Here is a 24,969-nt window from a genome sequence, read left to right as displayed (position 1 = left end):
CGCGGGAGGAGGGGGGAGGTCAGGCGTGCTGGCGGCGCCAGACGATGACGGTGCCGGCGGCGTCGCTGGAGGCCAGCAGGCTCTCGTCGCAGTTGAAGGCGACGGCCAGCACGGCCCCGCCGTGGCCCTGCAGCGTGTTGACGGTGGCCCGCGCCGCCCGCCCCACGTCGAAGAAGTGCACGCAGGCGTCCTCGCTGCCCGTCACTGCGGGGGACAGGGGCGCTGGGTGGGCGAGGGGGGCCGGGACCCCCGCCACGCCGCCCCCCCCCCCCCCCCCCCGCCACCCCCCCGCCTTACCCACGCAGGCGCCCTGCCGGAAGGACATGAGGGGGCAGAAGCAGCTGCGCAGGGGCTGCTCCCGGTGCCGCGTGGGGAAGCTGCGCCGCAGCCGCAGCCCCGGCGCCCCCGAGCCCTCCTCCTCCACCACCCTGCGGAGGAGAGAGAGAGGATGAGCCCCACGGCCGCCCCACAGCCGCCCCATGGCTGCCCCACGGCCCCCCACGCACCGGAAGAGCAGCAGGCGGTCGGGGCAGGCGTTGACCAGCAGAGAGGGGTCCGGGGCCTCGCGGCTGGCCCAGGCGCGGGCCGAGAGCGAGGTGATGGAGCCGCCCGCCTGCACCACCACCCGCGAGGCCTTCGTCAGCCGCCCTGGGGGGCACAAGCAGAAGGGGTCGGCACCCCCCTGCTGCCCCCAGCGCCCTCGGGGTACCCCCCTGCCGCCCCCCCCGCCCCGCCCCGCCATACCGGTGCCGGGATCGCAGAGGAAGGAGGAGACGGAGCCACGGTCGTCGCCGGCCCAGAGGACGCGGCCGGGGGCGTCGAAGCAGAGTGCCAGCACCCGCCCGGGCAGCCGCCCCGCTCCGCCCCGCGCCGCTTTGCCCGTCGAGATGTTCACCACCCGCACCATGTGCCGGGCGCTGCCCACCTGGGGACACGGGGCGAGGGGCGTGGGACACCCCGCGGGACAGGGACGTGCCCCGAGGCGGTCACCGCGGGCCGCCGTGCTTTAGGGCTGCGGGTAGAGAGGAGGGACGCGCGGGGGGAGGTAGGGGACGTTGCTGAGGTGGGTGTTGAGGGGCGGAGGGGACCCAGGATGTGCCAAGGGGACCCAGGGGGACGCGGGGGGGGGTCCCCAGGCGTCACTGACCACGGTGAGGTTGTTGTTGAGCGGCTGGAAGGCGCAGCAGAGCAGCGCAGCGCCGTCGGGGTCGGGCACGCGGCGGATGCAGCGCCCGTCGGCGGGGGCCCAGAGCCGCAGGGTGCCGTCCAGGGAGGCCGACACCAGGACGTCGTTGGAGAGGGACCAGGCGAAGTCGGCCACGCCGCCCCCGTGGCCGCGCAGCACCTGCAGCACCGCCGGCGGCCCCGGCGCCAGCCGGCACACCGAGATGGTGCCGTCCAGCGAGCAGCAGGCCAGCAGGTGCCGGTCGTCGTGCGCAAACTGCACCTTCGGCACTGCCCGGCCACGGATGCCCGTCAGTGCCGGTGCGAGCCAGCACCGGCTGCCACCGGCGCCCCGGGGAGCCCCTGCCGCCCCTGCCCGCCTCCCCCCCGGTTACCAGCGCTGTCAGTGTGCTGGTCAAAGACGTGGTAGACGCCGGCGAAGGCGTAGTTCTCGCTCAGCGTTGTGTCCCCGGCCATGGCGCGGCTTGCCTCTGCCAGCGGTGTCGGCACCACCCCAGGGGGGCTGCGGACCCAGGCGTCCGGGCGTCAGCGCCCTGACCCCCTCCCCAGCACCCGCTGACCCCAGGGGGACCCGGCTGTGCTCACCGCTCGTCGGGTGCTCCGCGGGGCACCCCGGGGTGCGAGCCGCGGCTGAGGGAGCGCCGGTGTCCCCGGGCCACCCGTGGGTCCTCCTCGAAGTCCTGGGGGAAAGACATGGTTGTGGGGGCACCAGTGCCATGATCCCAGAGGGGAACCAGGACCTCAGAGCCCCCCCCAGAACAAGTGCTGGGACCCCACAGCCCCCCTGAAACAGGTGCTGCAGCCCTGAGAACGGGTGCTGAGACCCCAGGCCTCCCCCAATATGGGTGCTGGGATCCCCCAGCCCTCCCAAAATGGGTGCTGCAGCTCTGAGGATGGGTGCTGAGACCCCAGGCCTCCCCCAATGTGGGTGCTGGGACCCCCCAGCCCTCCCAAAATGGGTTCTGCAGCTCTGAGGATGGGTGCTGAGACCCCAGGCCTCCTAAAATGGGTGCTGCAGCTCTGAGGACAGGTGCTGAGACCCCAGAGCTCCCCCAGAACGGGTGCTGGGACCCCCCCATGACTCCACAGCCCCCCTGGGTGGGTTCCTGCCCCCCAGAAGGGCTCGCAGCCCCCGTCTCCCCCATCCCCTCCCATGGCCGTACCTCCATGCGGTCCAGGGTGGTGCGGCTGGCGCGGAGAGCGCTGCTGCTGTGGGCGCGGCAGCTGCTCTGCTCGGAGAGGGCCCCGTAGCGCTGGGCCAGCAGGCGGGTGCGCACCCGCAGGTACCAGCGCCGGGTGCTCCCCTCCAGTGCCCCGCCCTGCGCTTGCTCCCGCAGCAGCTGGCTGCGGCGCCGCACGTACTGCGTCCGGAACTGGGGCCAGCGGGGTGTGCGGTAGGCAGCGTACCTGGGGGCATGGAGGAGGGGGACCCTTGCGCCTGTGACAGCTGCCCCGGCGTGCGGGGGCGGCAGTGACGGGGAGGCGGGTGGCACCGTGGTGCGGTGAGTAGATGCACGCATGTGTCAGGGACCCAGGTATCAGGATTCCCCCCCTGAGGGGACCTGGGCATCAGGACCACCACCACCACCCCCCCCCAAGAAGGGATCTGGGCATCAGGACACCCCCCCCAAAAGGGACCTGGGCATCAGGACACCCCCCCCAAAAAGGGATCCGGGCATCAGGATTCGCCCCAGCCCTGCCCAGAGGGGACCTGGGCATCAGGACACAACGGCCCCCCCCCCCCCAAGGGACCCGGGGTACCAGGATCCCCCCAAAGGGACCTGGGCATCAGGACACCCCCCCCCACCCCAAAAAGGGACCTGGACATCAGGACACCCCCCCCACCCCAAAAAGGGACCTGGACATCAGGATCCGGCCCCCAAAAAGGGATCCGGGCATCAGGACACCCCCACCACCACCCCCCCAAAAAAGGACCCGGGTACCGGGATCCCCCCAAAGGGACCTGGGCATCAGGACACCCCCCCCCACCCCAAAAAGGGACCTGGACATCAGGACACCCCCCCACCCCAAAAAGGGACCTGGGCATCAGGATCCGGCCCCCAAAAAGGGATCCGGGCATCAGGACACCCCCACCACCACCACCCCAAAAAAGGACCCGGGTACCGGGATCCCCCCAAAGGGACCTGGGCATCAGGACACCCCCCCACCCCAAAAAGGGACCTGGGCATCAGGATCCGGCCCCCAAAAAGGGATCCGGGCATCAGGGCGTCCTCCCTGACAGGGACCCGGGCGCCGCCTCCCGCAAAGGGACGAGGAGCCCAGGGGCCGTGTCCCCCCGCCCCGGGCCTCACCTGGCATCCACGGCGAGCACCTGCTGCCAGACGGCGGCCATGGCGGCGGCGGCGGCCGCCCCGGGGGGGCCCTGCGGGGAGAGCGGGGTGAGGCCGGGCCCGGGGCCCGCTGTCAGCCGGGGAGGGCGGGGCGGAGGCGGGCCCGGGGACCCCTGCGGGGACCGAGCGGCGATACCTGCCCGTCCCGCTCCACCTCCGCCGGGTTCCCCGCAGGGCCGGGCCGGGCCGGGCCGGGCCGGGCGGGCGGGGCGGGGCCCGGGGCCGGCCGCGCTCCCCGCCCCTCCGAAATGGCGGCCGCCGCCTCACGCCAAAATGGCGCCGGGCGTCGCCCTGGTGACGGTGGGCGGGATCCTGTCCGCGCGAGGGGGCGGGGACTTCGCCGGGATTGGCGGCAGCCGCCGAGGGGGCGGGGAGGGTCCGCCCCTCTATGATGCCTCGCGCCTGCCCTGGGTCCCGCCGCCCGCCCGCCCGCCCGCCCGCCGCCTTTGCGACCTCGCGCCGCGCTTGACGGCAGCGCCCTCCCTCCCCGGTTTGCGATAGTGGGTGGCCGGGGCCGGCGCGCTTGACGGCAGGGGGGGATTCCTCCTGCGTGACCTTTGCGACGCGCGGCGGCCGGCGCGCTTGACGGCAGGGGCGGCTGGCGGTGTGTGGGCCGGGGGCTCCGGGCAGGGCTGGCGGGCGCGGGAGGGGCCCCGCCGCCGTCCCCGGCCCTCCGTGAGCTCCCCCCGCTGTCGCCTCCCGTCCCCAGGCGCCGTGCCGGGCCCCCGCGATGGCAGCATGCCGCTGGCGGTGAGGTGGCCGTTCCCCGCGGGGCCGCCCCTCTCCTGGGCCCTGGCCAGCCGCCTGGTCACCGGCCTGGTGGGCACCTACAGCTGCGTCTGGACCCGTGAGTGCCCCGCCGTGCCCCGGGGGGGGGGGCGGCCGGAGGGCGGGGGGGGGGGGGGGGGGCGGGGGCCGGGACAGACGCGGGGCAGCCGCTCCCCATCGCGTTCCCAGACCCCCGGCCGCCCCCCCCCCCACCCCCAGGGTACCTGAACCGGCTGCGGGTGCACAACGGCGAGGTGCTGCACGAGCTGGTGGAGCGGCGGGGGCCCCGCACCCCCCTCCTCACCCTCTCCAACCACGAGTCCTGCATGGACGACCCGCACCTCTGGGGTACGGCTGGCGCATGGGGGGCCCCAGGGGACTGGGGGGGGCTGGGGGGGTCCCCAGTGGGTCTTGAGGGAGGTGGGGGGGCGCAGAGGATCCCAAGGGTGTTGGGGGGGTGCTGGGGGGGGTCCCAGGGGTTCTCAAGGGTGCTGGGGGGGTCCCCAGGGGATCCCAAGGGTGCTGGAGGGAACCTTAGGGGTTCTGGGGGTGTCCTCATTGGATCTGGAGGGAGGTGGGGAGTGCTGGGGGGGTCCCCAGGGGATGCCGAGGGTGCTGGGGGGATCCCCAGGGGTTTCTGAGGCAGCTGGGGGGGGTCTCTGTGGGTCTGTCTGGGGTCCACGGCCGGTCTGGGGGTGCCCCTGTGACCCCCCCGCTTCCCTCCACCAGGCTCCCTGAAGCTGCGGCACGTCTGGAGCCTGCACAAGATGCGGTGGTGAGGGGGGGGGCCTGGGGGGGCCTGAGGGGTTCCCGGGGAGCCCCCTCCCTCCCTGCTCACCCCCCGGCCTGCCCCCCCGCCCCCAGGACCCCCACGGCCGCTGACATCTGCTTCACCCGGGAGCTGCACTCCCGCTTCTTCAGCCTGGGCCGCTGCGTCCCCGTCTGCCGGGGTGAGCGGCGGGCAACTGGGCGGCCCTGGGGGGCAACTGGGAGGCAGCAGTGCAGGGCCGAGGGGGCAATCCCCATCTGTACCGGGAGCTCCCAGTTTGTACCGCGGTGGTTGTGGCCCATACTGGGAGACAGCCCAGTTTACCTTCGGGAAGCAAGGGCGGGGGGTTGTGGTGCTGGGCCGGTCCCAGTCTGTACTGGGGGGATCCCAGCGTGCTGAATTGGTGTCCCCAGGGGACGGCGTGTACCAGCGAGGGATGGACTTCATCCTGGAGAAGCTCAACCAGGGGGACTGGGTGCACGTCTTCCCCGAGGGTACTGGGAGCACTGGGAAGCGGGGCGGGGTTTTGCTTGGTGGGACTGGGAGCGCTGGGGCAGATCTTTAGAAGCCCTGGTGGGCGTCAAGGGGGGAGCTGGGAGGGATGCGGAGCTGGGGGGGGTCGGCCCCGTTCCTGCTCCGGGTCTGGGGGGGCCGGGGGGACCCTCGGGGGTCTCCTGTGCTGCCCCCCCCCCCCACGGCCCCGTGTCCCCGCAGGCAAAGTGAACATGGGGCAGGAGTTTGTGCGCTTCAAATGGGGTGAGTCCTGACCCCCCCAACCATCCCCCTAACTGTTCCCTGCCCCATAACCACTCCTTGACCCCCAACTACCCTCTTGGCCCCCCAAAACAGCCAGGTTGCCCCCCCTTTGCAGGCATCGGGCGGCTCCTGGCTGAGTGTTGCCTCGACCCAGTCATCCTGCCCCTGTGGCACGGGGGTGAGCGGGGCTGGGGGGCGGATCGGGGGGTCGGGGTGGGGCCGGAGGAGCTGGGGGTGCCGTGGGGGGTGCGGGGCCGTGGGGGGAGGCTGGAGGGCACGGGGCGGTGGGTTGGGGGGGTCCCTGCTGCGGGGCCAGGTTCTGCCGTGGGGCCTGCCCCCCTGCTAGGCCATGCAGATGCCCGCTGATCCCTGTGCCAGGCATGAACGACGTCCTGCCCAACGCGCGCCCGTATGTGCCCCGTGTGGGGCAGGTGAGTGAGCGGAGGCGGGGGGCAGGCGGGACCCCCCCAGTTGTGGGGTGCACTGGGTTAAGGGGTGGCCGTGGGGTGCTGACGCTGTCCTGCAGCGCATCACGGTGGTTGTGGGGCGACCGTTCAGCGTCCGGCCTCTCCTGGAGCGGCTCCGGGCCGAGGGAACGTCGACAGTGAGTGCCTGGGGGGCTGCCCCACGGCAGGAGGGGGGACGCTGCTCTGGGGGCACCACAGCTCTGTGGGGCTCCGCGGGTGCCATCCCATAGCTCTGTGGGTCCCTCCCAGGTGGAGATGCGGAAGGCGCTGACGGATTTCGTGCAGAGGGAATTTGAAGCGCTGCGGGGTCAAGCCCGGGCCCTACACCTCGCCTCATAGCACATGGGGTGCCCCATGGATGAACAGACGGACTGCCCCACCCGCAGCGGGACCTGCCCCACAGCACGGCAGCCCCGCAGCCTCCTGGGCCCTGCTGGCGGATGGACAGACGGACAGACTGCCCCCCATGGTGTGATGCCGTCCCCGCAACGCCGTGGGATGCCGGCAGAAGGACAGACAGATGGACAGACGAACAAGCTGCCCCCCCAACAGCCAGCTCCTGTGCACGGCGCCAATAAAGGTGGTGGAGCCTCGGTGGTCTCTGGAGCTGGGCGGGGGGCACAGGGCACCCAGGGGTGGGGGACAGAGACGAGCCCGGCCCAAGCCCATGTGTTTATTGAAGCAGAAGCTTTTTGGGGGGGGAGGGTGCTGGAAGGGGGGCTCAGACCCCCCCGCACCCCCCCAGAGTGCTGCCACAGAGCAGGGGGATCCCCAAAAGTGGTGTGTGGGGGGTCCCAGAAACCTTGTCGAAGTCGTGCCCCCACCCCAAGCCGGGGGGGGGTCCATCACTCCTCCTTCTTGTCCCGGGGGCCATCGTGGGCTGCCTGGGGGGGGGGGGGGGGGGGGTTAGGGGGGCGCGGGGGGTTTGGGGGAGCATGGGGGGGGTTTGGAGGGTGTGGGGGGGGATTAGGGCAGCCCCCCGTACCTGCAGGCGGGCGTGCTGGTCCAGCAGCCGGTCGTACTCGCGCGTCAGCCCCTCGGCCTGGCGCCGCATGGCCTGCACCTCGTTCTCTGCCTTCTCCAGAGCTGGGGCGGGGGGATAGCAGTGTCAGGGTCACCCCCAAAACCTGCAGCCCCCCCATAACACCCCAGCTGGCCCCCGCCCTGTCCCGTACTGCGCTTGCTGGCTGCCAGCTCCTCCTTCAGCTTCTCCACCTTGGCCTTGAGGGTCTCAGTCTCGTTCTCGTCGTGGGAGGGGGACGGGCTGCGCCCATCGCCCCCCGCCTCCTGCAGCTGCTGCGGGGAGGGGGGGACACGACAGTGGGGGCACGTCAGGGCCTGAGGCGCCCAGGATGTCACCGTCCCCACCGCCCCGCGCTGTCGGTACCTTCCGCAAAGCGTCGTTGTCCTCCATGTAGCGGCGGGCGGCTTGGCTGGCGCCTTCCGCCTGTTTCCGGAATGCCTCGCTGGAGGCGCCCAGCACGGCCTGCTGCGAGATGAGGGTGACCAGGCGGCGCAGGAGGCTGCGGGAGGCAGGGTAAGCGGGGGCCTGTGGCCCCCCCGGCCCTGCCCCGGCCCCCCCAGACTCACAAGGAGAGCAGGAGGGCGAAGCCGGCCAGGTAGAGGTTGCGCTGGGCCCGGAAAAGCTTCATGTGGAAGTGCTCGAGGGCGCCAGGGCTGCTCTGCAGGGCCACCCGCTCCGTCACGTCGTACTTACGGGTCTCCCGCAGGGCGTCTGCGGGGAGGGGGTGTCAGCGGGGAGGGATGGCGGCTCGGCTGAGCCCCCGTCCCCACCCAAACCCCCTGGGGGGGGTGGTGCCAGCACCCACCTAGGAGAAGGAGGACGAGGATGACGATGAGGACGACGAAGACGGTGTTGCCGTAGGCCACGGCCAGGCCCACCAAGCGCGACTTGAAGATCTTCTGCCATCTGCGGGGGCAGAGCTTGGGGATGAGAGCTGGGACCTGCACCCCTCAGCCCCGGGACCCCCCGCTAAACCCTGGGGACCCACCCCAGGACCTGCCCCCAGTCCTGGACCCCCTCAGTCCTGGGGAAGCCCCCTCTGGGATGCTCCCCAGAACCAGCCCCCTGCCCCAGCCCTGGGGACCCCCCCAACCCTGGGGATCCCCACCAGACACCCCCCCAGCCCTGAGGCGATGCCACGCAGCCAGAGGGACCTCCTCCAGTCCCGAGAAACCCCCCCAAAACACCCCCCCAGACCTGGGGACATCCCCCAGGGCCCCCCCCCAGCCCCCTCCCCAGCCCCCGGGAACGCCCCTCAGGACCCCCTCAGCCCTCGGGACCGCCCCCCCCCGCAACCTGGCGGCCGAGACGAAGGGGACGCAGAGCAGGAGGACGAGGAAGACCTCGGCGTAGAGAAAGGTGGCGACCGCCGTCCACTGCAGACTCATGGCGGCCTGGCGGGGGGGGCACAGAGAGGGATGGGGACCCCGCTCACCTCCCCGCCCCGGGATCGCCACCGGCCCCCGCCCCGGCCGCGGCCGCGCTCACGACCGAGCACTGGCGCCCCCCGTCCCCGCCGCCCCCGGCCCTACCGGAAGCAGAGCGGGGAGAGAAAGGAAGTCCCGCCCACGCGGGGGCGCGATAACACCCAATCAGAGGCGCCAGAAACGCGGTTGCCCCGCCCCCTCCCACGGCGCTGCGCACCGAGGCGGAAGTAGGCGCAGCCGCATCCGGCCGCGGCCGCCATCTTCCCTCCCGCCCGGAAACCGGTCGCAGCGATCGCCGCGTCTGTCATGGCCGCGGCGGCGGGGGAGTGCGAGATGCGGAGCGCCGGCATCCGCTGCCGGCGACGGGGCTGCCAGATATTGAGCCAGCCCGGCGGGGAGAGCGGGGAGGGTAGGCGCGGTGGGGAGAGCGGCCGCCCCGCGGGGCATGACGGGAGATGTAGTGCCCGGCCGCCATCTTGCTCTGTGGTGGCTCGGGCGCAGATCCCCCGCCGAAATTCCCTGCCAGAGGAGGCCGAGGGCCGGCCGGAGCTCTGGGGGCTGGCACCTCTGGCGTGTTCTGCGTTTCCGTCTTTGTCATGTGCCCTGTCCAGCTGGCTCTCCCTTCTTTCCTGTCTCTCTTCCTCGGTATTTCTTTCTGTCTGCCTGTCCTGCTGCTCATCATCGCTGTTTTTCTTCCAGTGCTGTCCTGCTCCCTGTCCCTTTCTCTGGTGCTCCCTGTCCCTTCCTCTGGTGCTCCCTGTGCCATCGACTCTCGGTATACCCCATCTAGCCAGCTGTCCCTTTTTCCTGTATTGTGTCCTGGGCTCTTTCCTTTATTTTGGCTACCTGCACGTCAGCCCTGCAGCCCGTCGCTCCAGGGGCCAGCTGACTGTCTGCCACTTCCCCAAGGACCCGATGAGCGCGGCTCCCAGAACGACTGCTGAGGTGTCTCAGGGGCAGGGGGAGCATCGGGGGTCCTGAGACCCACAGCAGACTCGCTCCCGGGACTTGTTACGTGTGACCAAATAAACACTTGCCATCTCCTTTGCCCTCACGGCTGTGTTTGTGCTCCCTTTGCATGGGGCAAGGGGCTGTGACAGATCCAGGTGTCGTGGTTTAACCCAGGAGGCAGCCAAACACCACACAGCTGTGTGCTCCCTCCCCGGTGGGATGGGGGAGAGAACTGGGGGGGAAAAAAAAAGTAAAATTCCTGGGTTGAGATAAAGACATTATAATAGGAGAGCAAAGGAAGGGGAAAGAATAATAATAATAATAATAATGAAGAACACACAAAACAAGAGATGCACAATGCAATTGCTCACCACCTCCTGCCCACTACCCAGCTCGTTCTGGAGCGGCAGTTCTCCAACCCCCCTGCCCAGTTTCTCTACTGAGCCTGATGTCATTTGGGCTGGAACGTCCCTTGGGCCGCTTGGGCCAGCTGTCCCCCCTCCCAGCTTTTGTGCCCTGGCAGAGCATGGGAAGCCGAAAAAGTCCTCGACTGGTGTAAGCGCTATTTAGAAAAACCTACACCATCAGTGTGTTATCAACATCATTCTCATACTAAATCTGAAATGTAGGACCATGGGGCTGAAAATTAACTCTATCCCAGGGAAACACAGGGCTCTGGTGTAGGGCACCCCGGACGTTCGTCGGGGCCTAGGCGGCACAGGCGAGCCCGCAGCCCCAGGCTCTGTGGTGCCGTGGAAGCGACGGCAGTGGACGCCGAGGGCTGGCCCCAGCTTTCGGGGCTGGCCCCTTTGGCGTGGGAGAAATCCCCGGACGTTCGCAAGCCCCGTGCCGGCTTCGAGCAAAAAAACGTCCCCCGAGCGGGCCTCGTACTTCGGGGCCTCGGCAGCACAGGCGAGCCCGCAGCCCCAGGCTCTGTGGTGCCGTGGAAGCGGCGGCAGTGGACGCCGAGGGCCGGCCACAGCTTTCGGGGCTGGCCCCTTTGGCGTGGGAGAAATCCCCGGACGTTCGGAAGCCCCGTGCCGGCTTCGGGCAAAAAAACGCCCCCCGAGCGGGCCTTGTACGTCGGGGCCTAGGAAGCACAGGCGAGCCCGCAGCCCCAGGCTCTGTGGTGCCGTGGAAGCGGCGGCAGTGGACGCCGAGGGCTGGCCACAGCTTTCGGGGCTGGCCCCTTTGGCGTGGGAGAAATCCCCGGACGTTCGCAAGCCCCGTGCCGGCTTCGGGCAAAAAAACGCCCCCCGAGCGGGCCTCGTACGTCGGGGCCTAGGCGGCACAGGCGAGCCCGCAGCCCCAGGCTCTGTGGTGCCGTGGAAGCGGCGGCAGTGGACGCCGAGGGCTGGCCCCAGCTTTCGGGGCTGGCCCCTTTGGCGTGGGAGAAATTCCCGGACGTTCGCAAGCCCCGTGCCGGCTTCGGGCAAAAAAACGACCCCGAGCGGGCCTCGTTCGTCGGGGCCTCGGCAGCACAGGCGAGCCCGCAGCCCCAGGCTCTGTGGTGCTGTGGAAGCGGCGGCAGTGGACGCCGAGGGCTTGCCCCAGCTTTCGGGGCTGGCCCCTTTGGCGTGGGAGAAATCCCCGGACGTTCGCAAGCCCCGTGCCGGCTTTGGGCAAAAAAACGCCCCCCGAGCGGGCCTCGTACGTCGGGGCCTCGGCGGCACAGGCGAGCCCGCAGCCCCAGGCTCTGTGGTGGCGTGGAAGCGGCGGCAGTGAACGCCGAGGGCTGGCCCCAGCTTTCGGGGCTGGCCCCTTTGGCGTGGGAGAAATCCCCGGACGTTCGCAAGCCCCGTGCCGGCTTCGGGCAAAAAAACGCCCCCCGAGCGGGCCTCGTACGTCGGGGCCTAGGCGGCACAGGCGAGCCCGCAGCCCCAGGCTCTGTGGTGCCGTGGAAGCGGCGGCAGTGGACGCCGAGGGCCGGCCACAGCTTTCGGGGCTGGCCCCTTTGGCGTGGGAGAAATCCCCGGACGTTCGCAAGCCCCGTGCCGGCTTCGGGCAAAAAAACGACCCCGAGCGGGCCTTGTACTTCGGGGCCTAGGCGGCACAGGCGAGCCCGCAGCCCCAGGCTCTGTGGTGCCGTGGAAGCGGCGGCAGTGGACGCCGAGGGCTGGCCCCAGCTTTCGGGGCTGGCCCCTTTGGCGTGGGAGAAATTCCCGGACGTTCGCAAGCCCCGTGCCGGCTTCGGGCAAAAAAACGACCCCGAGCGGGCCTCGTTCGTCGGGGCCTCGGCAGCACAGGCGAGCCCGCAGCCCCAGGCTCTGTGGTGCCGTGGAAGCGGCGGCAGTGGACGCCGAGGGCTTGCCCCAGCTTTCGGGGCTGGCCCCTTTGGCGTGGGAGAAATCGCCGGACGTTCGCAAGCCCCGTGCCGGCTTCGGGCAAAAAAACGCCCCCCGAGCGGGCCTCGTACGTCGGGGCCTAGGCGGCACAGGCGAGCCCGCAGCCCCAGGCTCTGTGGTGCCGTGGAAGCGGCGGCAGTGAACGCCGAGGGCTGGCCCCAGCTTTCGGGGCTGGCCCCTTTGGCGTGGGAGAAATCCCCGGACGTTCGCAAGCCCCGTGCCGGCTTCGGGCAAAAAAACGCCCCCCGAGCGGGCCTCGTACGTCGGGGCCTAGGCGGCACAGGCGAGCCCGCAGCCCCAGGCTCTGTGGTGCCGTGGAAGCGGCGGCAGTGGACGCCGAGGGCTGGCCACAGCTTTCGGGGCTGGCCCCTTTGGCGTGGGAGAAATCCCCGGACGTTCGCAAGCCCCGTGCCGGCTTCGGGCAAAAAAACGCCCCCCGAGCGGGCCTCGTACGTCGGGGCCTAGGCGGCACAGGCGAGCCCGCAGCCCCAGGCTCTGTGGTGCCGTGGAAGCGGCGGCAGTGGACGCCGAGGGCCGGCCACAGCTTTCGGGGCTGGCCCCTTTGGCGTGGGAGAAATCCCCGGACGTTCGCAAGCCCCGTGCCGGCTTCGGGCAAAAAAACGCCCCCCGAACGGGCCTCGTACGTCGGGGCCTAGGCGGCACAGGCGAGCCCGCAGCCCCAGGCTCTGTGGTGCCGTGGAAGCGGCGGCAGTGGACGCCGAGGGCCGGCCACAGCTTTCGGGGCTGGCCCCTTTGGCGTGGGAGAAATCCCCGGACGTTCGCAAGCCCCGTGCCGGCTTCGGGCAAAAAAACGCCCCCTGAGCGGGCCTCGTACGTCGGGGCCTAGGCGGCACAGGCGAGCCTGCAGCCCCAGGCTCTGTGGTGCCGTGGAAGCGGCGGCAGTGGACGCCGAGGGCCGGCCACAGCTTTCGGTGCTGGCCCCTTTGGCGTGGGAGAAATCCCCGGACGTTCGCAAGCCCCGTGCCGGCTTCGGGCAAAAAAACGCCACCCGAGCGGGCCTCGTACGTCGGGGCCTAGGCGGCACAGGCGAGCCCGCAGCCCCAGGCTCTGTGGTGCCGTGGAAGCGGCGGCAGTGGGGGCCGAGGGCTGGCCACAGCTTTCGGGGCTGGCCCCTTTGGCGTGGGAGAAATCCCCGGACGTTCGCAAGCCCTCTGCCGGCTTCGGGCAAAAAAACGCCCCCCGAGCGGGCCTCGTACGTCGGGGCCTCGGCAGCACAGGCGAGCCCGCAGCCCCAGGCTCTGTGGTGCCGTGGAAGCGGCGGCAGTGGACGCCGAGGGCTGGCCACAGCTTTCGGGGCTGGCCCCTTTGGCGTGGGAGAAATCCCCGGACGTTCGCAAGCCCCGTGCCGGCTTCGGGCAAAAAAACGCCCCCCGAGCGGGCCTCGTACGTCGGGGCCTAGGCGGCACAGGCGAGCCCGCAGCCCCAGGCTCTGTGGTGCCGTGGAAGCGGCGGCGGTGGACGCCGAGGGCCGGCCCCAGCTTTCGGGGCAGGCCCCTTTGGCGTGGGAGAAATCCCCGGACGTTCGCAAGCCCCGTGCCGGCTTCGGGCAAAAAAACGCCCCCCGAGCGGGCCTCGGACGTCGGGGCCTAAGAAGCACAGGCGAGCTTGCAGCCCCAGGCTCTGTGGTGCCGTGGAAGCGGCGGCAGTGGATGCCGAGGGCCGGCCACAGCTTTCGGGGCTGGCCCCTTTGGCGTGGGAGAAATCCCTGGACGTTCGCAAGCCCCGTGCCGGCTTCGGGCAAAAAAACGCCCCCCGAGCGGGCCTCGTACGTCGGGGCCTAGGCAGCACAGGCGAGCCCGCAGCCCCAGGCTCTTGTGGCCGTGGAAGCGGCGGCAGTGGACGCCGAGGGCCGGCCACAGCTTTCGGGGCTGGCCCCTTTGGCGTGGGAGAAATCCCCAGACGTTCGCAAGCCCCGTGCCGGCTTCGGGCAAAAAAAACGCCCCCCGAGCGGGCCTCGTACGTCGGGGCCTCGGCGGCACAGGCGAGCCCGCAGCCCCAGGCTCTGTGGTGCCGTGGAAGCGGCGGCAGTGGACGCCGAGGGCCGGCCACAGCTTTCGGGGCTGGCCCCTTTGGCGTGGGTGAAATCCCCGGACGTTCGCAAGCCCCGTGCCGGCTTCGGGCAAAAAAACGCCCCCCGAGCGGGCCTCGTACGTCGGGGCCTAGGCGGCACAGGCGAGCCCGCAGCCCCAGGCTCTGTGGTGCCGTGGAAGCGGCGGCAGTGGACGCCGAGGGCCGGCCACAGCTTTCGGGGCTGGCCCCCTTGGCGTGGGAGAAATCCCCGGACGTTCGCAAGCCCCGTGCCGGCTTCGGGCAAAAAAACGCCCCCCGAGCGGGCCTCGTACGTCGGGGCCTAGGCGGCACAGGCGAGCCCGCAGCCCCAGGCTCTGTGGTGCCGTGGAAGCGGCGGCAGTGGACGCCGAGGGCCGGCCACAGCTTTCGGGGCTGGCCCCTTTGGCGTGGGAGAAATCCCCGGACGTTCGCAAGCCCCGTGCCGGCTTCGGGCAAAAAAACGCCCCCCGAGCGGGCCTCGTACGTCGGGGCCTCGGCGGCACAGGCGAGCCCGCAGCCCCAGGCTCTGTGGTGCCGTGGAAGCGGCGGCAGTGGGGGCCGAGGGCTGGCCACAGCTTTCGGGGCTGGCCCCTTTGGCGTGGGAGAAATCCCCGGACGTTCGCAAGCCCCGTGCCGGCTTCGAGCAAAAAAACGTCCCCCGAGCGGGCCTCGTACTTCGGGGCCTCGGCAGCACAGGCGAGCCCGCAGCCCCAGGCTCTGTGGTGCCGTGGAAGCGGCGGCAGTGGACGCCGAGGGCCGGCCACAGCTTTCGGGGCTGGCCCCTTTGGCGTGGGAGAAATCCCCGGACGTTCGGAAGCCCCGTGCCGGCTTCGGGCAAAAAAACACCCCCCGAGCGGGCCTCGTACGTCGGGGCCTCGGCGGCACAGGCGAGCCCGCAGCCCCAGGCTCTGTGGTGCCGTGGAAGCGGCGGCAGTGGACACCGAGGGCTGGCCCCAGCTTTCGGGGCTGGCCCCTTTGGCGTGGGAGAAATCCCCGGACGTTCGCAAGCCCCGTGCCGGCTTCGGGCAAAAAAAACGCCCCCCGAGCGGGCCTCGTACGTCGGGGCCTAGGAAGCACAGGCGAGCCCGCAGCCCCAGGCTCTGTGGTGCCGTGGAAGCGGCGGCAGTGGACGCCGAGGGCTGGCCACAGCTTTCGGGGCTGGCCCCTTTGGCGTGGGAGAAATCCCCGGACGTTCGCAAGCCCCGTGCCGGCTTCGGGCAAAAAAACGCCCCCCGAGCGGGCCTCGTACGTCGGGGCCTAGGCGGCACAGGCGAGCCCGCAGCCCCAGGCTCTGTGGTGCCGTGGAAGCGGCGGCAGTGGACGCCGAGGGCTGGCCCCAGCTTTCGGGGCTGGCCCCTTTGGCGTGGGAGAAATTCCCGGACGTTCGCAAGCCCCGTGCCGGCTTCGGGCAAAAAAACGACCCCGAGCGGGCCTCGTTCGTCGGGGCCTCGGCAGCACAGGCGAGCCCGCAGCCCCAGGCTCTGTGGTGCTGTGGAAGCGGCGGCAGTGGACGCCGAGGGCTTGCCCCAGCTTTCGGGGCTGGCCCCTTTGGCGTGGGAGAAATCCCCGGACGTTCGCAAGCCCCGTGCCGGCTTTGGGCAAAAAAACGCCCCCCGAGCGGGCCTCGTACGTCGGGGCCTCGGCGGCACAGGCGAGCCCGCAGCCCCAGGCTCTGTGGTGGCGTGGAAGCGGCGGCAGTGAACGCCGAGGGCTGGCCCCAGCTTTCGGGGCTGGCCCCTTTGGCGTGGGAGAAATCCCCGGACGTTCGCAAGCCCCGTGCCGGCTTCGGGCAAAAAAACGCCCCCCGAGCGGGCCTCGTACGTCGGGGCCTAGGCGGCACAGGCGAGCCCGCAGCCCCAGGCTCTGTGGTGCCGTGGAAGCGGCGGCAGTGGACGCCGAGGGCCGGCCACAGCTTTCGGGGCTGGCCCCTTTGGCGTGGGAGAAATCCCCGGACGTTCGCAAGCCCCGTGCCGGCTTCGGGCAAAAAAACGACCCCGAGCGGGCCTTGTACTTCGGGGCCTAGGCGGCACAGGCGAGCCCGCAGCCCCAGGCTCTGTGGTGCCGTGGAAGCGGCGGCAGTGGACGCCGAGGGCTGGCCCCAGCTTTCGGGGCTGGCCCCTTTGGCGTGGGAGAAATTCCCGGACGTTCGCAAGCCCCGTGCCGGCTTCGGGCAAAAAAACGACCCCGAGCGGGCCTCGTTCGTCGGGGCCTCGGCAGCACAGGCGAGCCCGCAGCCCCAGGCTCTGTGGTGCCGTGGAAGCGGCGGCAGTGGACGCCGAGGGCTTGCCCCAGCTTTCGGGGCTGGCCCCTTTGGCGTGGGAGAAATCGCCGGACGTTCGCAAGCCCCGTGCCGGCTTCGGGCAAAAAAACGCCCCCCGAGCGGGCCTCGTACGTCGGGGCCTAGGCGGCACAGGCGAGCCCGCAGCCCCAGGCTCTGTGGTGCCGTGGAAGCGGCGGCAGTGAACGCCGAGGGCTGGCCCCAGCTTTCGGGGCTGGCCCCTTTGGCGTGGGAGAAATCCCCGGACGTTCGCAAGCCCCGTGCCGGCTTCGGGCAAAAAAACGCCCCCCGAGCGGGCCTCGTACGTCGGGGCCTAGGCGGCACAGGCGAGCCCGCAGCCCCAGGCTCTGTGGTGCCGTGGAAGCGGCGGCAGTGGACGCCGAGGGCTGGCCACAGCTTTCGGGGCTGGCCCCTTTGGCGTGGGAGAAATCCCCGGACGTTCGCAAGCCCCGTGCCGGCTTCGGGCAAAAAAACGCCCCCCGAGCGGGCCTCGTACGTCGGGGCCTAGGCGGCACAGGCGAGCCCGCAGCCCCAGGCTCTGTGGTGCCGTGGAAGCGGCGGCAGTGGACGCCGAGGGCCGGCCACAGCTTTCGGGGCTGGCCCCTTTGGCGTGGGAGAAATCCCCGGACGTTCGCAAGCCCCGTGCCGGCTTCGGGCAAAAAAAACGCCCCCCGAACGGGCCTCGTACGTCGGGGCCTAGGCGGCACAGGCGAGCCCGCAGCCCCAGGCTCTGTGGTGCCGTGGAAGCGGCGGCAGTGGACGCCGAGGGCCGGCCACAGCTTTCGGGGCTGGCCCCTTTGGCGTGGGAGAAATCCCCGGACGTTCGCAAGCCCCGTGCCGGCTTCGGGCAAAAAAACGCCCCCTGAGCGGGCCTCGTACGTCGGGGCCTAGGCGGCACAGGCGAGCCTGCAGCCCCAGGCTCTGTGGTGCCGTGGAAGCGGCGGCAGTGGACGCCGAGGGCCGGCCACAGCTTTCGGTGCTGGCCCCTTTGGCGTGGGAGAAATCCCCGGACGTTCGCAAGCCCCGTGCCGGCTTCGGGCAAAAAAACGCCACCCGAGCGGGCCTCGTACGTCGGGGCCTAGGCGGCACAGGCGAGCCCGCAGCCCCAGGCTCTGTGGTGCCGTGGAAGCGGCGGCAGTGGGGGCCGAGGGCTGGCCACAGCTTTCGGGGCTGGCCCCTTTGGCGTGGGAGAAATCCCCGGACGTTCGCAAGCCCTCTGCCGGCTTCGGGCAAAAAAAACGCCCCCCGAGCGGGCCTCGTACGTCGGGGCCTCGGCAGCACAGGCGAGCCCGCAGCCCCAGGCTCTGTGGTGCCGTGGAAGCGGCGGCGGTGGACGCCAAGGGCTGGCCACAGCTTTCGGGGCTGGCCCCTTTGGCGTGGGAGAAATCCCCGGACGTTCGCAAGCCCCGTGCCGGCTTCGGGCAAAAAAACGCCCCCCGAGCGGGCCTCGTACGTCGGGGCCTAGGCGGCACAGGCGAGCCCGCAGCCCCAGGCTCTGTGGTGCCGTGGAAGCGGCGGCGGTGGACGCCGAGGGCCGGCCCCAGCTTTCGGGGCAGGCCCCTTTGGCGTGGGAGAAATCCCCGGACGTTCGCAAGCCCCGTGCCGGCTTCGGGCAAAAAAACGCCCCCCGAGCGGGCCTCGGACGTCGGGGCCTAGGCGGCACAGGCGAGCCCGCAGCCCCAGGCTCTGTGGTGCCGTGGAAGCGGCGGCAGTGGATGCCGAGGGCCGGCCACAGCTTTCGGGGCTGGCCCCTTTGGCGTGGGAGAAATCCCTGGACGTTCGCAAGCCCCGTGCCGGCTTCGGGCAAAAAAACGCCCCCCGAGCGGGCCTCGTACGTCGGGGCCTAGGCAGCACAGGCGAGCCCGCAGCCCCAGGCTCTTGTGGCCGTGGAAGCGGCGGCAGTGGACGGCGAGGGCCGGCCACAGCTTTCGGGGCTGGCCCCTTTGGCGTGGGAGAAATCCCCAGACGTTCGCAAGCCCCGTGCCGGCTTCGGGCAAAAAAAACGCCCCCCGAGCGGGCCTCGTACGTCGGGGCCTCGGCGGCACAGGCGAGCCCGCAGCCCCAGGCTCTGTGGTGCCGTGGAAGCGGCGGCAGTGGACGCCGAGGGCCGGCCACAGCTTTCGGGGCTGGCCCCTTTGGCGTGGGTGAAATCCCCGGACGTTCGCAAGCCCCGTGCCGGCTTCGGGCAAAAAAACGCCCCCCGAGCGGGCCTCGTACGTCGGGGCCTAGGCGGCACAGGCGAGCCCGCAGCCCCAGGCTCTGTGGTGCCGTGGAAGCGGCGGCAGTGGACGCCGAGGGCCGGCCACAGCTTTCGGGGCTGGCCCCCTTGGCGTGGGAGAAATCCCCGGACGTTCGCAAGCCCCGTGCCGGCTTCGGGCAAAAAAAACGCCCCCCGAGCGGGCCTCGTACGTCGGGGCCTAGGCGGCACAGGCGAGCCCGCAGCCCCAGGCTCTGTGGTGCCGTGGAAGCGGCGGCAGTGGACGCCGAGGGCCGGCCACAGCTTTCGGGGCTGGCCCCTTTGGCGTGGGAGAAATCCCCGGACGTTCGCAAGCCCCGTGCCGGCTTCGGGCAAAAAAACGCCCCCCGAGCGGGCCTCGTACGTCGGGGCCTCGGCGGCACAGGCGAGCCCGCAGCCCCAGGCTCTGTGGTGCCGTGGAAGCGGCGGCAGTGGGGGCCGAGGGCTGGCCACAGCTTTCGGGGCTGGCCCCTTTGGCGTGGGAGAAATCCCCGGACGTTCGCAAGCCCTCTGCCGGCTTCGGGCAAAAAAACGCCCCCCGAGCGGGCCTCGTACGTCGGGGCCTCGGCAGCACAGGCGAGCCCGCAGCCCCAGGCTCTGTGGTGCCGTGGAAGCGGCGGCGGTGGACGCCAAGGGCTGGCCACAGCTTTCGGGGCTGGCCCCTTTGGCGTGGGAGAAATCCCTGGACGTTCGCAAGCCCCGTGCCGGCTTCGGGCAAAAAAACGCCCCCCGAGCGGGCCTCGGACGTCGGGGCCTAAGAAGCACAGGCGAGCCCGCAGCCCCAGGCTCTGTGGTGCCGTGGAAGCGGCGGCAGTGGATGCCGAGGGCCGGCCACAGCTTTCGGGGCTGGCCCCTTTGGCGTGGGAGAAATCCCCGGACGTTCGCAAGCCCCGTGCCGGCTTCGGGCAAAAAAACGCCCCCCGAGCGGGCCTCGTACGTCGGGGCCTAGGCAGCACAGGCGAGCCCGCAGCCCCAGGCTCTGTGGTGCTGTGGAAGCGGCGGCAGTGGACGCCGAGGGCTGGCCACAGCTTTTGGGGCTGGCCCCTTTGGCGTGGGAGAAATCCCCGGACGTTCGCAAGCCCCGTGCCGGCTTCGGGCAAAAAAACGCCCCACGAGCGGGCCTCGTACGTCGGGGCCTTGGCGGCACAGGCGAGCCCGCAGCCCCAGGCTCTGTGGTGCCGTGGAAGCGGCGGCAGTGGACGCCGAGGGCCGGCCACAGCTTTCGGGGCTGGCCCCTTTGGCGTGGGAGAAATCCCTGGACGTTCGCAAGCCCCGTGCCGGCTTCGGGCAAAAAAACGCCCCCCGAGCGGGCCTCGTACGTCGGGGCCTAGGCAGCACAGGCGAGCCCGCAGCCCCAGGCTCTGTGGTGCCGTGGAAGCGGCGGCAGTGGACGCCGAGGGCTGGCCACAGCTTTCGGGGCTGGCCCCTTTGGCGTGGGAGAAATCCCCGGACGTTCGCAAGCCCCGTGCCGGCTTCGGGCAAAAACCGCCCCCCGAGCGGGCCTCGTACGTCGGGGCCTAGGCGGCACAGGCGAGCCCGCAGCCCCAGGCTCTGTGGTGCCGTGGAAGCGGCGGCAGTGGACGCCGAGGGTCGGCCACAGCTTTCGGGGCTGGCCCCTTTGGCGTGGGAGAAATCCCCGGACGTTCGCAAGCCCCGTGCCGGCTTCGGACAAAAAAACGCCCCCCGAGCGGGCCTCGTACGTCGGGGCCTAGGCGGCAAAGGCGAGCCCGCAGCCCCTGGCTCTGTGGTGCCGTGGAAGTGGCGGCAGTGGACACCGAGGGCTGGCCACAGCTTTCGGGGCTGGCCCGTTTGGCGTGGGAGAAATCCCCGGACGTTCGCAAGCCCCGTGCCGGCTTCGGGCAAAAAAAACGCCCCCCGAGCGGGCCTCGTACGTCGGGGCCTAGGCAGCACAGGCGAGCCCGCAGCCCCAGGCTCTGTGGTGCCGTGGAAGCGGCGGCAGTGGACGCCGAGGGCCGGCCACAGCTTTCGGGGCTGGCCCCTTTGGCGTGGGAGAAATCCCCGGACGTTCGCAAGCCCCGTGCCGGCTTCGGGCAAAAAAACGCCCCCCGAGCGGGCCTCGTACGTCGGGGCCTAGGCGGCACAGTCGAGCCCGCAGCCCCAGGCTCTGTGGTGCCGTGGAAGCGGCGGCAGTGGACGCCGAGGGCTGGCCCCAGCTTTCGGGGCTGGCCCCTTTGGCGTGGGAGAAATCCCCGGACGTTCGCAAGCCCCGTGCCGGCTTCGGGCAAAAAAACGCCCCCCGAGCGGGCCTCGTACGTCGGGGCCTAGGCGGCACAGTCGAGCCCGCAGCCCCAGGCTCTGTGGTGCCGTGGAAGCGGCGGCAGTGGACGCCGAGGGCTGGCCACAGCTTTCGGGGCTGGCCCCTTTGGCGTGGGAGAAATCCCCGGACGTTCGCAAGCCCCGTGCCGGCTTCGGGCAAAAAAATGCCCCCCGAGCGGGCCTCGTACGTCGGGGCCTAGGCGGCACAGGCGAGCCCGCAGCCCCAGGCTCTGTGGTGCCGTGGAAGCGGCGGCAGTGGACGCCGAGGGCTGGCCACAGCTTTCGGGGCTGGCCCCTTTGGCGTGGGAGAAATCCCCGGACGTTCGCAAGCCCCGTGCCGGCTTCGGGCAAAAAAAACGCCCCCCGAGCGGGCCTCGTACGTCGGGGCCTCGGCGGCACAGGCGAGCCCGCAGCCCCAGGCTCTGTGGTGCCGTGGAAGCGGCGGCAGTGGACGCCGAGGGCTGGCCACAGCTTTCGGGGCTGGCCCCTTTGGCGTGGGAGAAATCCCCGGACGTTCGCAAGCCCCGTGCCGGCTTCGGGCAAAAAACGCCCCCCGAGCGGGCCTCGTACGTCGGGGCCTAGGCAGCACAGGCGAGCCCGCAGCCCCAGGCTCTGTGGTGCCGTGGAAGCGGCGGCAGTGGACGCCGAGGGCCGGCCCCAGCTTTCGGTGCAGGCCCCTTTGGCGTGGGAGAAATCCCCGGACGTTCGCAAGCCCCGTGCCGGCTTCGGGCAATAAAACGCCCCCCGAGCGGGACTCGTACGTCGGGGCCTAGGCGGCACAGGCGAGCCCGCAGCCCCAGGCTCTGTGGTGCCGTGGAAGCGGCGGCAGTGGACGCCGAGGGCCGGCCACAGCTTTCGGGGCTGGCCCCTTTGGCGTGGGAGAAATCCCCGGACGTTCGCAAGCCCCGTGCCGGCTTCGGGCAAAAAAAACGCCCCCCGAGCGGGCCTCGTACGTCGGGGCCTAGGCAGCACAGGCGAGCCCGCAGCCCCAGGCTCTTGTGGCCGTGGAAGCGGCGGCAGTGGACGCCGAGGGCCGGCCACAGCTTTCGGGGCTGGCCCCTTTGGCGTGGGAGAAATCCCCGGACGTTCGCAAGCCCCGTGCCGGCTTCGGGCAAAAAAACGCCCCCCGAGCAGGCCTCGTACGTCGGGGCCTAGGCAGCACAGGCGAGCCCGCAGCCCCAGGCTCTGTGGTGCCGTGGAAGCGGCGGCAGTGGACGCCGAGGGCCGGCCACAGCTTTCGGGGCTGGCCCCTTTGGCGTGGGAGAAATCCCCGGACGTTCGCAAGCCCCGTGCCGGCTTCGGGCAAAAAAACGCCCCCCGAGCGGGCCTCGTACGTCGGGGCCTAGGCGGCACAGGCGAGCCCGCAGCCCCAGGCTCTGTGGTGCCGTGGAAGCGGCGGCAGTTGACGCCGAGGGCCGGCCACAGCTTTCGGGGCTGGCCCCTTTGGCGTGGGTGAAATCCCCGGACGTTCGCAAGCCCCGTGCCGGCTTCGGGCAAAAAAACGCCCCCCGAGCGGGCCTCGGACGTCGGGGCCTAGGCGGCACAGGCGAGCCCGCAGCCCCAGGCTCTGTGGTGCTGTGGAAGCGGCGGCAGTGGACGCCGAGGGCCGGCCACAGCTTTCGGGGCTGGCCCCTTTGGCGTGGGAGAAATCCCCGGACGTTCGCAAGCCCCGTGCCGGCTTCGGGCAAAGAAACGCCCCCCGAGCGGGCCTCGTACGTCGGGGCCTCGGCGGCACAGGCGAGCCCGCAGCCCCAGGCTCTGTGGTGCCGTGGAAGCGGCGGCAGTGGACGCCGAGGGCTGGCCACAGCTTTCGGGGCTGGCCCCTTTGGCGTGGGAGAAATCCCCGGACGTTCGCAAGCCCCGTGCCGGCTTCGGGCAAAAAAACGCCCCCCGAGCGGGCCTCGTACGTCGGGGCCTAGGCAGCACAGGCGAGCCCGCAGCCCCAGGCTCTGTGGTGCCGTGGAAGCGGCGGCAGTGGACGCCGAGGGCCGGCCCCAGCTTTCGGTGCAGGCCCCTTTGGCGTGGGAGAAATCCCCGGACGTTCGCAAGCCCCGTGCCGGCTTCGGGCAAAAAAACGCCCCCCGAGCGGGCCTCGTACGTCGGGGCCTCGGCGGCACAGTCGAGCCCGCAGCCCCAGGCTCTGTGGTGCCCTGGAATTGGCGGCAGTGGACGCCGAGGGCTGGCCACAGCTTTCGGGGCTGGCCCCTTTGGCGTGGGAGAAATCCCCGGACGTTCGCAAGCCCCGTGCCGGCTTCGGGCAAAAAAACGCCCCCCGAGCGGGACTCGTACGTCGGGGCCTAGGCGGCACAGGCGAGCCCGCAGCCCCAGGCTCTGTGGTGCCGTGGAAGCGGCGGCAGTGGGGGCCGAGGGCCGGCCACAGCTTTCGGGGCTGGCCCCTTTGGCGTGGGAGAAATCCCCGGACGTTCGCAAGCCCCGTGCCGGCTTCGGGCAAAAAAACGCCCCCCGAGCGGGACTCGTACGTCGGGGCCTAGGCGGCACAGGCGAGCCCGCAGCCCCAGGCTCTGTGGTGCCGTGGAAGCGGCGGCAGTGGACGCCGAGGGCCGGCCACAGCTTTCGGGGCTGGCCCCTTTGGCGTGGGAGAAATCCCCGGACGTTCGCAAGCCCCGTGCCGGCTTCGGGCAATAAAACGCCCCCCGAGCGGGACTCGTACGTCGGGGCCTCGGCGGCACAGTCGAGCCCGCAGCCCCAGGCTCTGTGGTGCCCTGGAAGCGGCGGCAGTGGACGCCGAGGGCTGGCCACAGCTTTCGGGGCTGGCCCCTTTGGCGTGGGAGAAATCCCCGGACGTTCGCAAGCCCCGTGCCGGCTTCGGGCAAAAAAACGCCCCCCGAGCGGGACTCGTACGTCGGGGCCTAGGCGGCACAGGCGAGCCCGCAGCCCCAGGCTCTGTGGTGCCGTGGAAGCGGCGGCAGTGGGGGCCGAGGGCCGGCCACAGCTTTCGGGGCTGGCCCCTTTGGCGTGGGAGAAATCCCCGGACGTTCGCAAGCCCCGTGCCGGCTTCGGGCAAAAAAACGCCCCCCGAGCGGGCCTCGTATTTCGGGGCCTAGGCGGCACAGGCGAGCCCGCAGCCCCAGGCTCTGTGGTGCCGTGGAAGCGGCGGCAGTGGATGCCGAGGGCCGGCCACAGCTTTCGGGGCTGGCCCCTTTGGCGTGGGAGAAATCCCCGGACGTTCGCAAGCCCCGTGCCGGCTTCGGGCAAAAAAACGCCCCCCGAGCGGGCCTCGTACGTCGGGGCCTAGGCGGCACAGGCGAGCCCGCAGCCCCAGGCTCTGTGGTGGCGTGGAAGCGGCGGCAGTGGACGCCGAGGGCCAGCCACAGCTTTCGGGGCTGGCCCCTTTGGCGTGCGAGAAATCCCCGGACGTTCGCAAGCCCCGTGCCGGCTTCGGGCAAAAAAACGCCCCCCGAGCGGGCCTCATACGTCGGGGCCTAGGAAGCACAGGAGAGCCCGCAGCCCCAGGCTCTGTGGTGCCGTGGAAGCGGCGGCAGTGGACGCCGAGGGCTGGCCCCAGCTTTCGGGGCTGGCCCCTTTGGCGTGGGAGAAATCCCCGGACGTTCGCAAGCCCCGTGCCGGCTTCGGGCAAAAAAAACGCCCCCCAAGCGGGCCTCGTACGTCGGGGCCTAGGCGGCACAGTCGAGCCCGCAGCCCCAGGCTCTGTGGTGCCGTGGAAGCGGCGGCAGTGGACGCCGAGGGCTGGCCACAGCTTTCGGGGCTGGCCCCTTTGGCGTGGGAGAAATCCCCGGACGTTCGCAAGCCCCGTGCCGGCTTCGGGCAAAGAAACGCCCCCCGAGCGGGCCTCGTACGTCGGGGCCTCGGCGGCACAGGCGAGCCCGCAGCCCCAGGCTCTGTGGTGCCGTGGAAGCGGCGGCAGTGGACGCCGAGGGCTGGCCACAGCTTTCGGGGCTGGCCCCTTTGGCGTGGGAGAAATCCCCGGACGTTCGCAAGCCCCGTGCCGGCTTCGGGCAAAAAAACGCCCCCCGAGCGGGCCTCGTACGTCGGGGCCTAGGCAGCACAGGCGAGCCCGCAGCCCCAGGCTCTGTGGTGCCGTGG

At 71.2% G+C, this 24,969-nt stretch overlaps 3 protein-coding genes across 12 annotated transcripts; 1 reads left to right on the top strand and 2 right to left on the bottom strand.

Moving 5' to 3' along the window:
* Positions 1-19: 19 nt before the first annotated feature.
* LOC142595916 (WD repeat-containing protein 13-like) lies at positions 20-3,538 on the bottom strand. Its single transcript, XM_075724782.1, has 9 exons — positions 3,498-3,538; positions 2,349-2,592; positions 1,771-1,865; positions 1,560-1,687; positions 1,148-1,455; positions 745-925; positions 507-648; positions 298-428; positions 20-204 (listed from the first exon to the last, which is right to left on the bottom strand). Exons 1-9 carry the CDS (start codon positions 3,536-3,538, stop codon positions 20-22), a joined length of 1,455 nt encoding a protein of 484 aa, XP_075580897.1.
* Positions 3,539-4,274: 736 nt separating this feature from the next.
* On the top strand, positions 4,275-6,889 carry LOC142595912 (tafazzin-like). 8 transcript variants are annotated; one of them, XM_075724771.1, is made up of 10 exons: positions 4,275-4,383; positions 4,524-4,652; positions 5,034-5,079; positions 5,169-5,254; positions 5,487-5,567; positions 5,788-5,829; positions 5,945-6,007; positions 6,208-6,260; positions 6,356-6,433; positions 6,546-6,889. In XM_075724771.1, exons 1-10 carry the CDS (start codon positions 4,275-4,277, stop codon positions 6,633-6,635), a joined length of 777 nt encoding a protein of 258 aa, XP_075580886.1. In that variant the 3' UTR covers positions 6,636-6,889. The 8 variants fall into 8 exon arrangements, with proteins under 8 accessions (XP_075580886.1, XP_075580882.1, XP_075580884.1 ...); XM_075724767.1 differs by having other exon boundaries at positions 5,169-5,265; positions 5,393-5,567; XM_075724769.1 differs by having other exon boundaries at positions 4,275-4,389; positions 4,449-4,652.
* A 21-nt stretch (positions 6,890-6,910) lies between these two features.
* On the bottom strand, positions 6,911-8,743 carry BCAP31 (B cell receptor associated protein 31). 3 transcript variants are annotated; one of them, XM_075724764.1, is made up of 7 exons: positions 8,617-8,743; positions 8,126-8,226; positions 7,887-8,031; positions 7,684-7,819; positions 7,472-7,592; positions 7,282-7,382; positions 6,911-7,180 (listed from the first exon to the last, which is right to left on the bottom strand). In XM_075724764.1, exons 1-7 carry the CDS (start codon positions 8,706-8,708, stop codon positions 7,142-7,144), a joined length of 735 nt encoding a protein of 244 aa, XP_075580879.1. In that variant the 5' UTR covers positions 8,709-8,743; the 3' UTR covers positions 6,911-7,141. The 3 variants fall into 3 exon arrangements, with proteins under 3 accessions (XP_075580879.1, XP_075580880.1, XP_075580881.1); XM_075724765.1 differs by having other exon boundaries at positions 7,472-7,589; XM_075724766.1 differs by having other exon boundaries at positions 7,472-7,583; positions 8,126-8,240; positions 8,631-8,743.
* Between the last annotated feature and the right edge of the window lie 16,226 nt (positions 8,744-24,969).

The sequence above is a fragment of the Pelecanus crispus genome, chromosome 24 (genome assembly GCF_030463565.1).
Source record: "Pelecanus crispus isolate bPelCri1 chromosome 24, bPelCri1.pri, whole genome shotgun sequence".
Taxonomy (NCBI): Eukaryota; Metazoa; Chordata; class Aves; order Pelecaniformes; family Pelecanidae; genus Pelecanus; species Pelecanus crispus.
The sequence above is the reverse complement of the archived record's forward strand: the minus strand, read 5'-3'. Positions and strand labels throughout refer to the sequence as shown.

Bases quoted from the DNA above. Each gene is read 5' to 3' on its own strand.
- LOC142595916 (XM_075724782.1), bottom strand. From the start codon at position 3,538: ATGGCCGCCGTCTGGCAGCAGGTGCTCGCCGTGGATGCCAG. The intron at 2,593-3,497 runs GTGAGGCCCGGG...CCATGCCCCCAG, and splicing joins GTGCTCGCCGTGGATGCCAG to GTACGCTGCCTACCGCACAC. The intron at 1,688-1,770 runs GTGAGCACAGCC...CTGGGTCCGCAG, and splicing joins CGCGGAGCACCCGACGAGCG to CCCCCCTGGGGTGGTGCCGA.
- LOC142595912 (XM_075724768.1), top strand. From the start codon at position 4,275: ATGCCGCTGGCGGTGAGGTGGCCGTTCCCCGCGGGGCCGCCCCTCTCC. The intron at 5,266-5,392 runs GCAACTGGGCGG...GAGACAGCCCAG, and splicing joins TCTGCCGGGGTGAGCGGCGG to TTTACCTTCGGGAAGCAAGG. The intron at 6,008-6,207 runs GTGAGCGGGGCT...TCCCTGTGCCAG, and splicing joins CCTGCCCCTGTGGCACGGGG to GCATGAACGACGTCCTGCCC.
- BCAP31 (XM_075724764.1), bottom strand. From the start codon at position 8,708: ATGAGTCTGCAGTGGACGGCGGTCGCCACCTTTCTCTACGCCGAGGTC. The intron at 8,227-8,616 runs GTTGCGGGGGGG...CTGCCCCCGCAG, and splicing joins CCCTTCGTCTCGGCCGCCAG to ATGGCAGAAGATCTTCAAGT. The intron at 8,032-8,125 runs GTGGGTGCTGGC...CCCTCCCCGCAG, and splicing joins CCTCGTCCTCCTTCTCCTAG to ACGCCCTGCGGGAGACCCGT.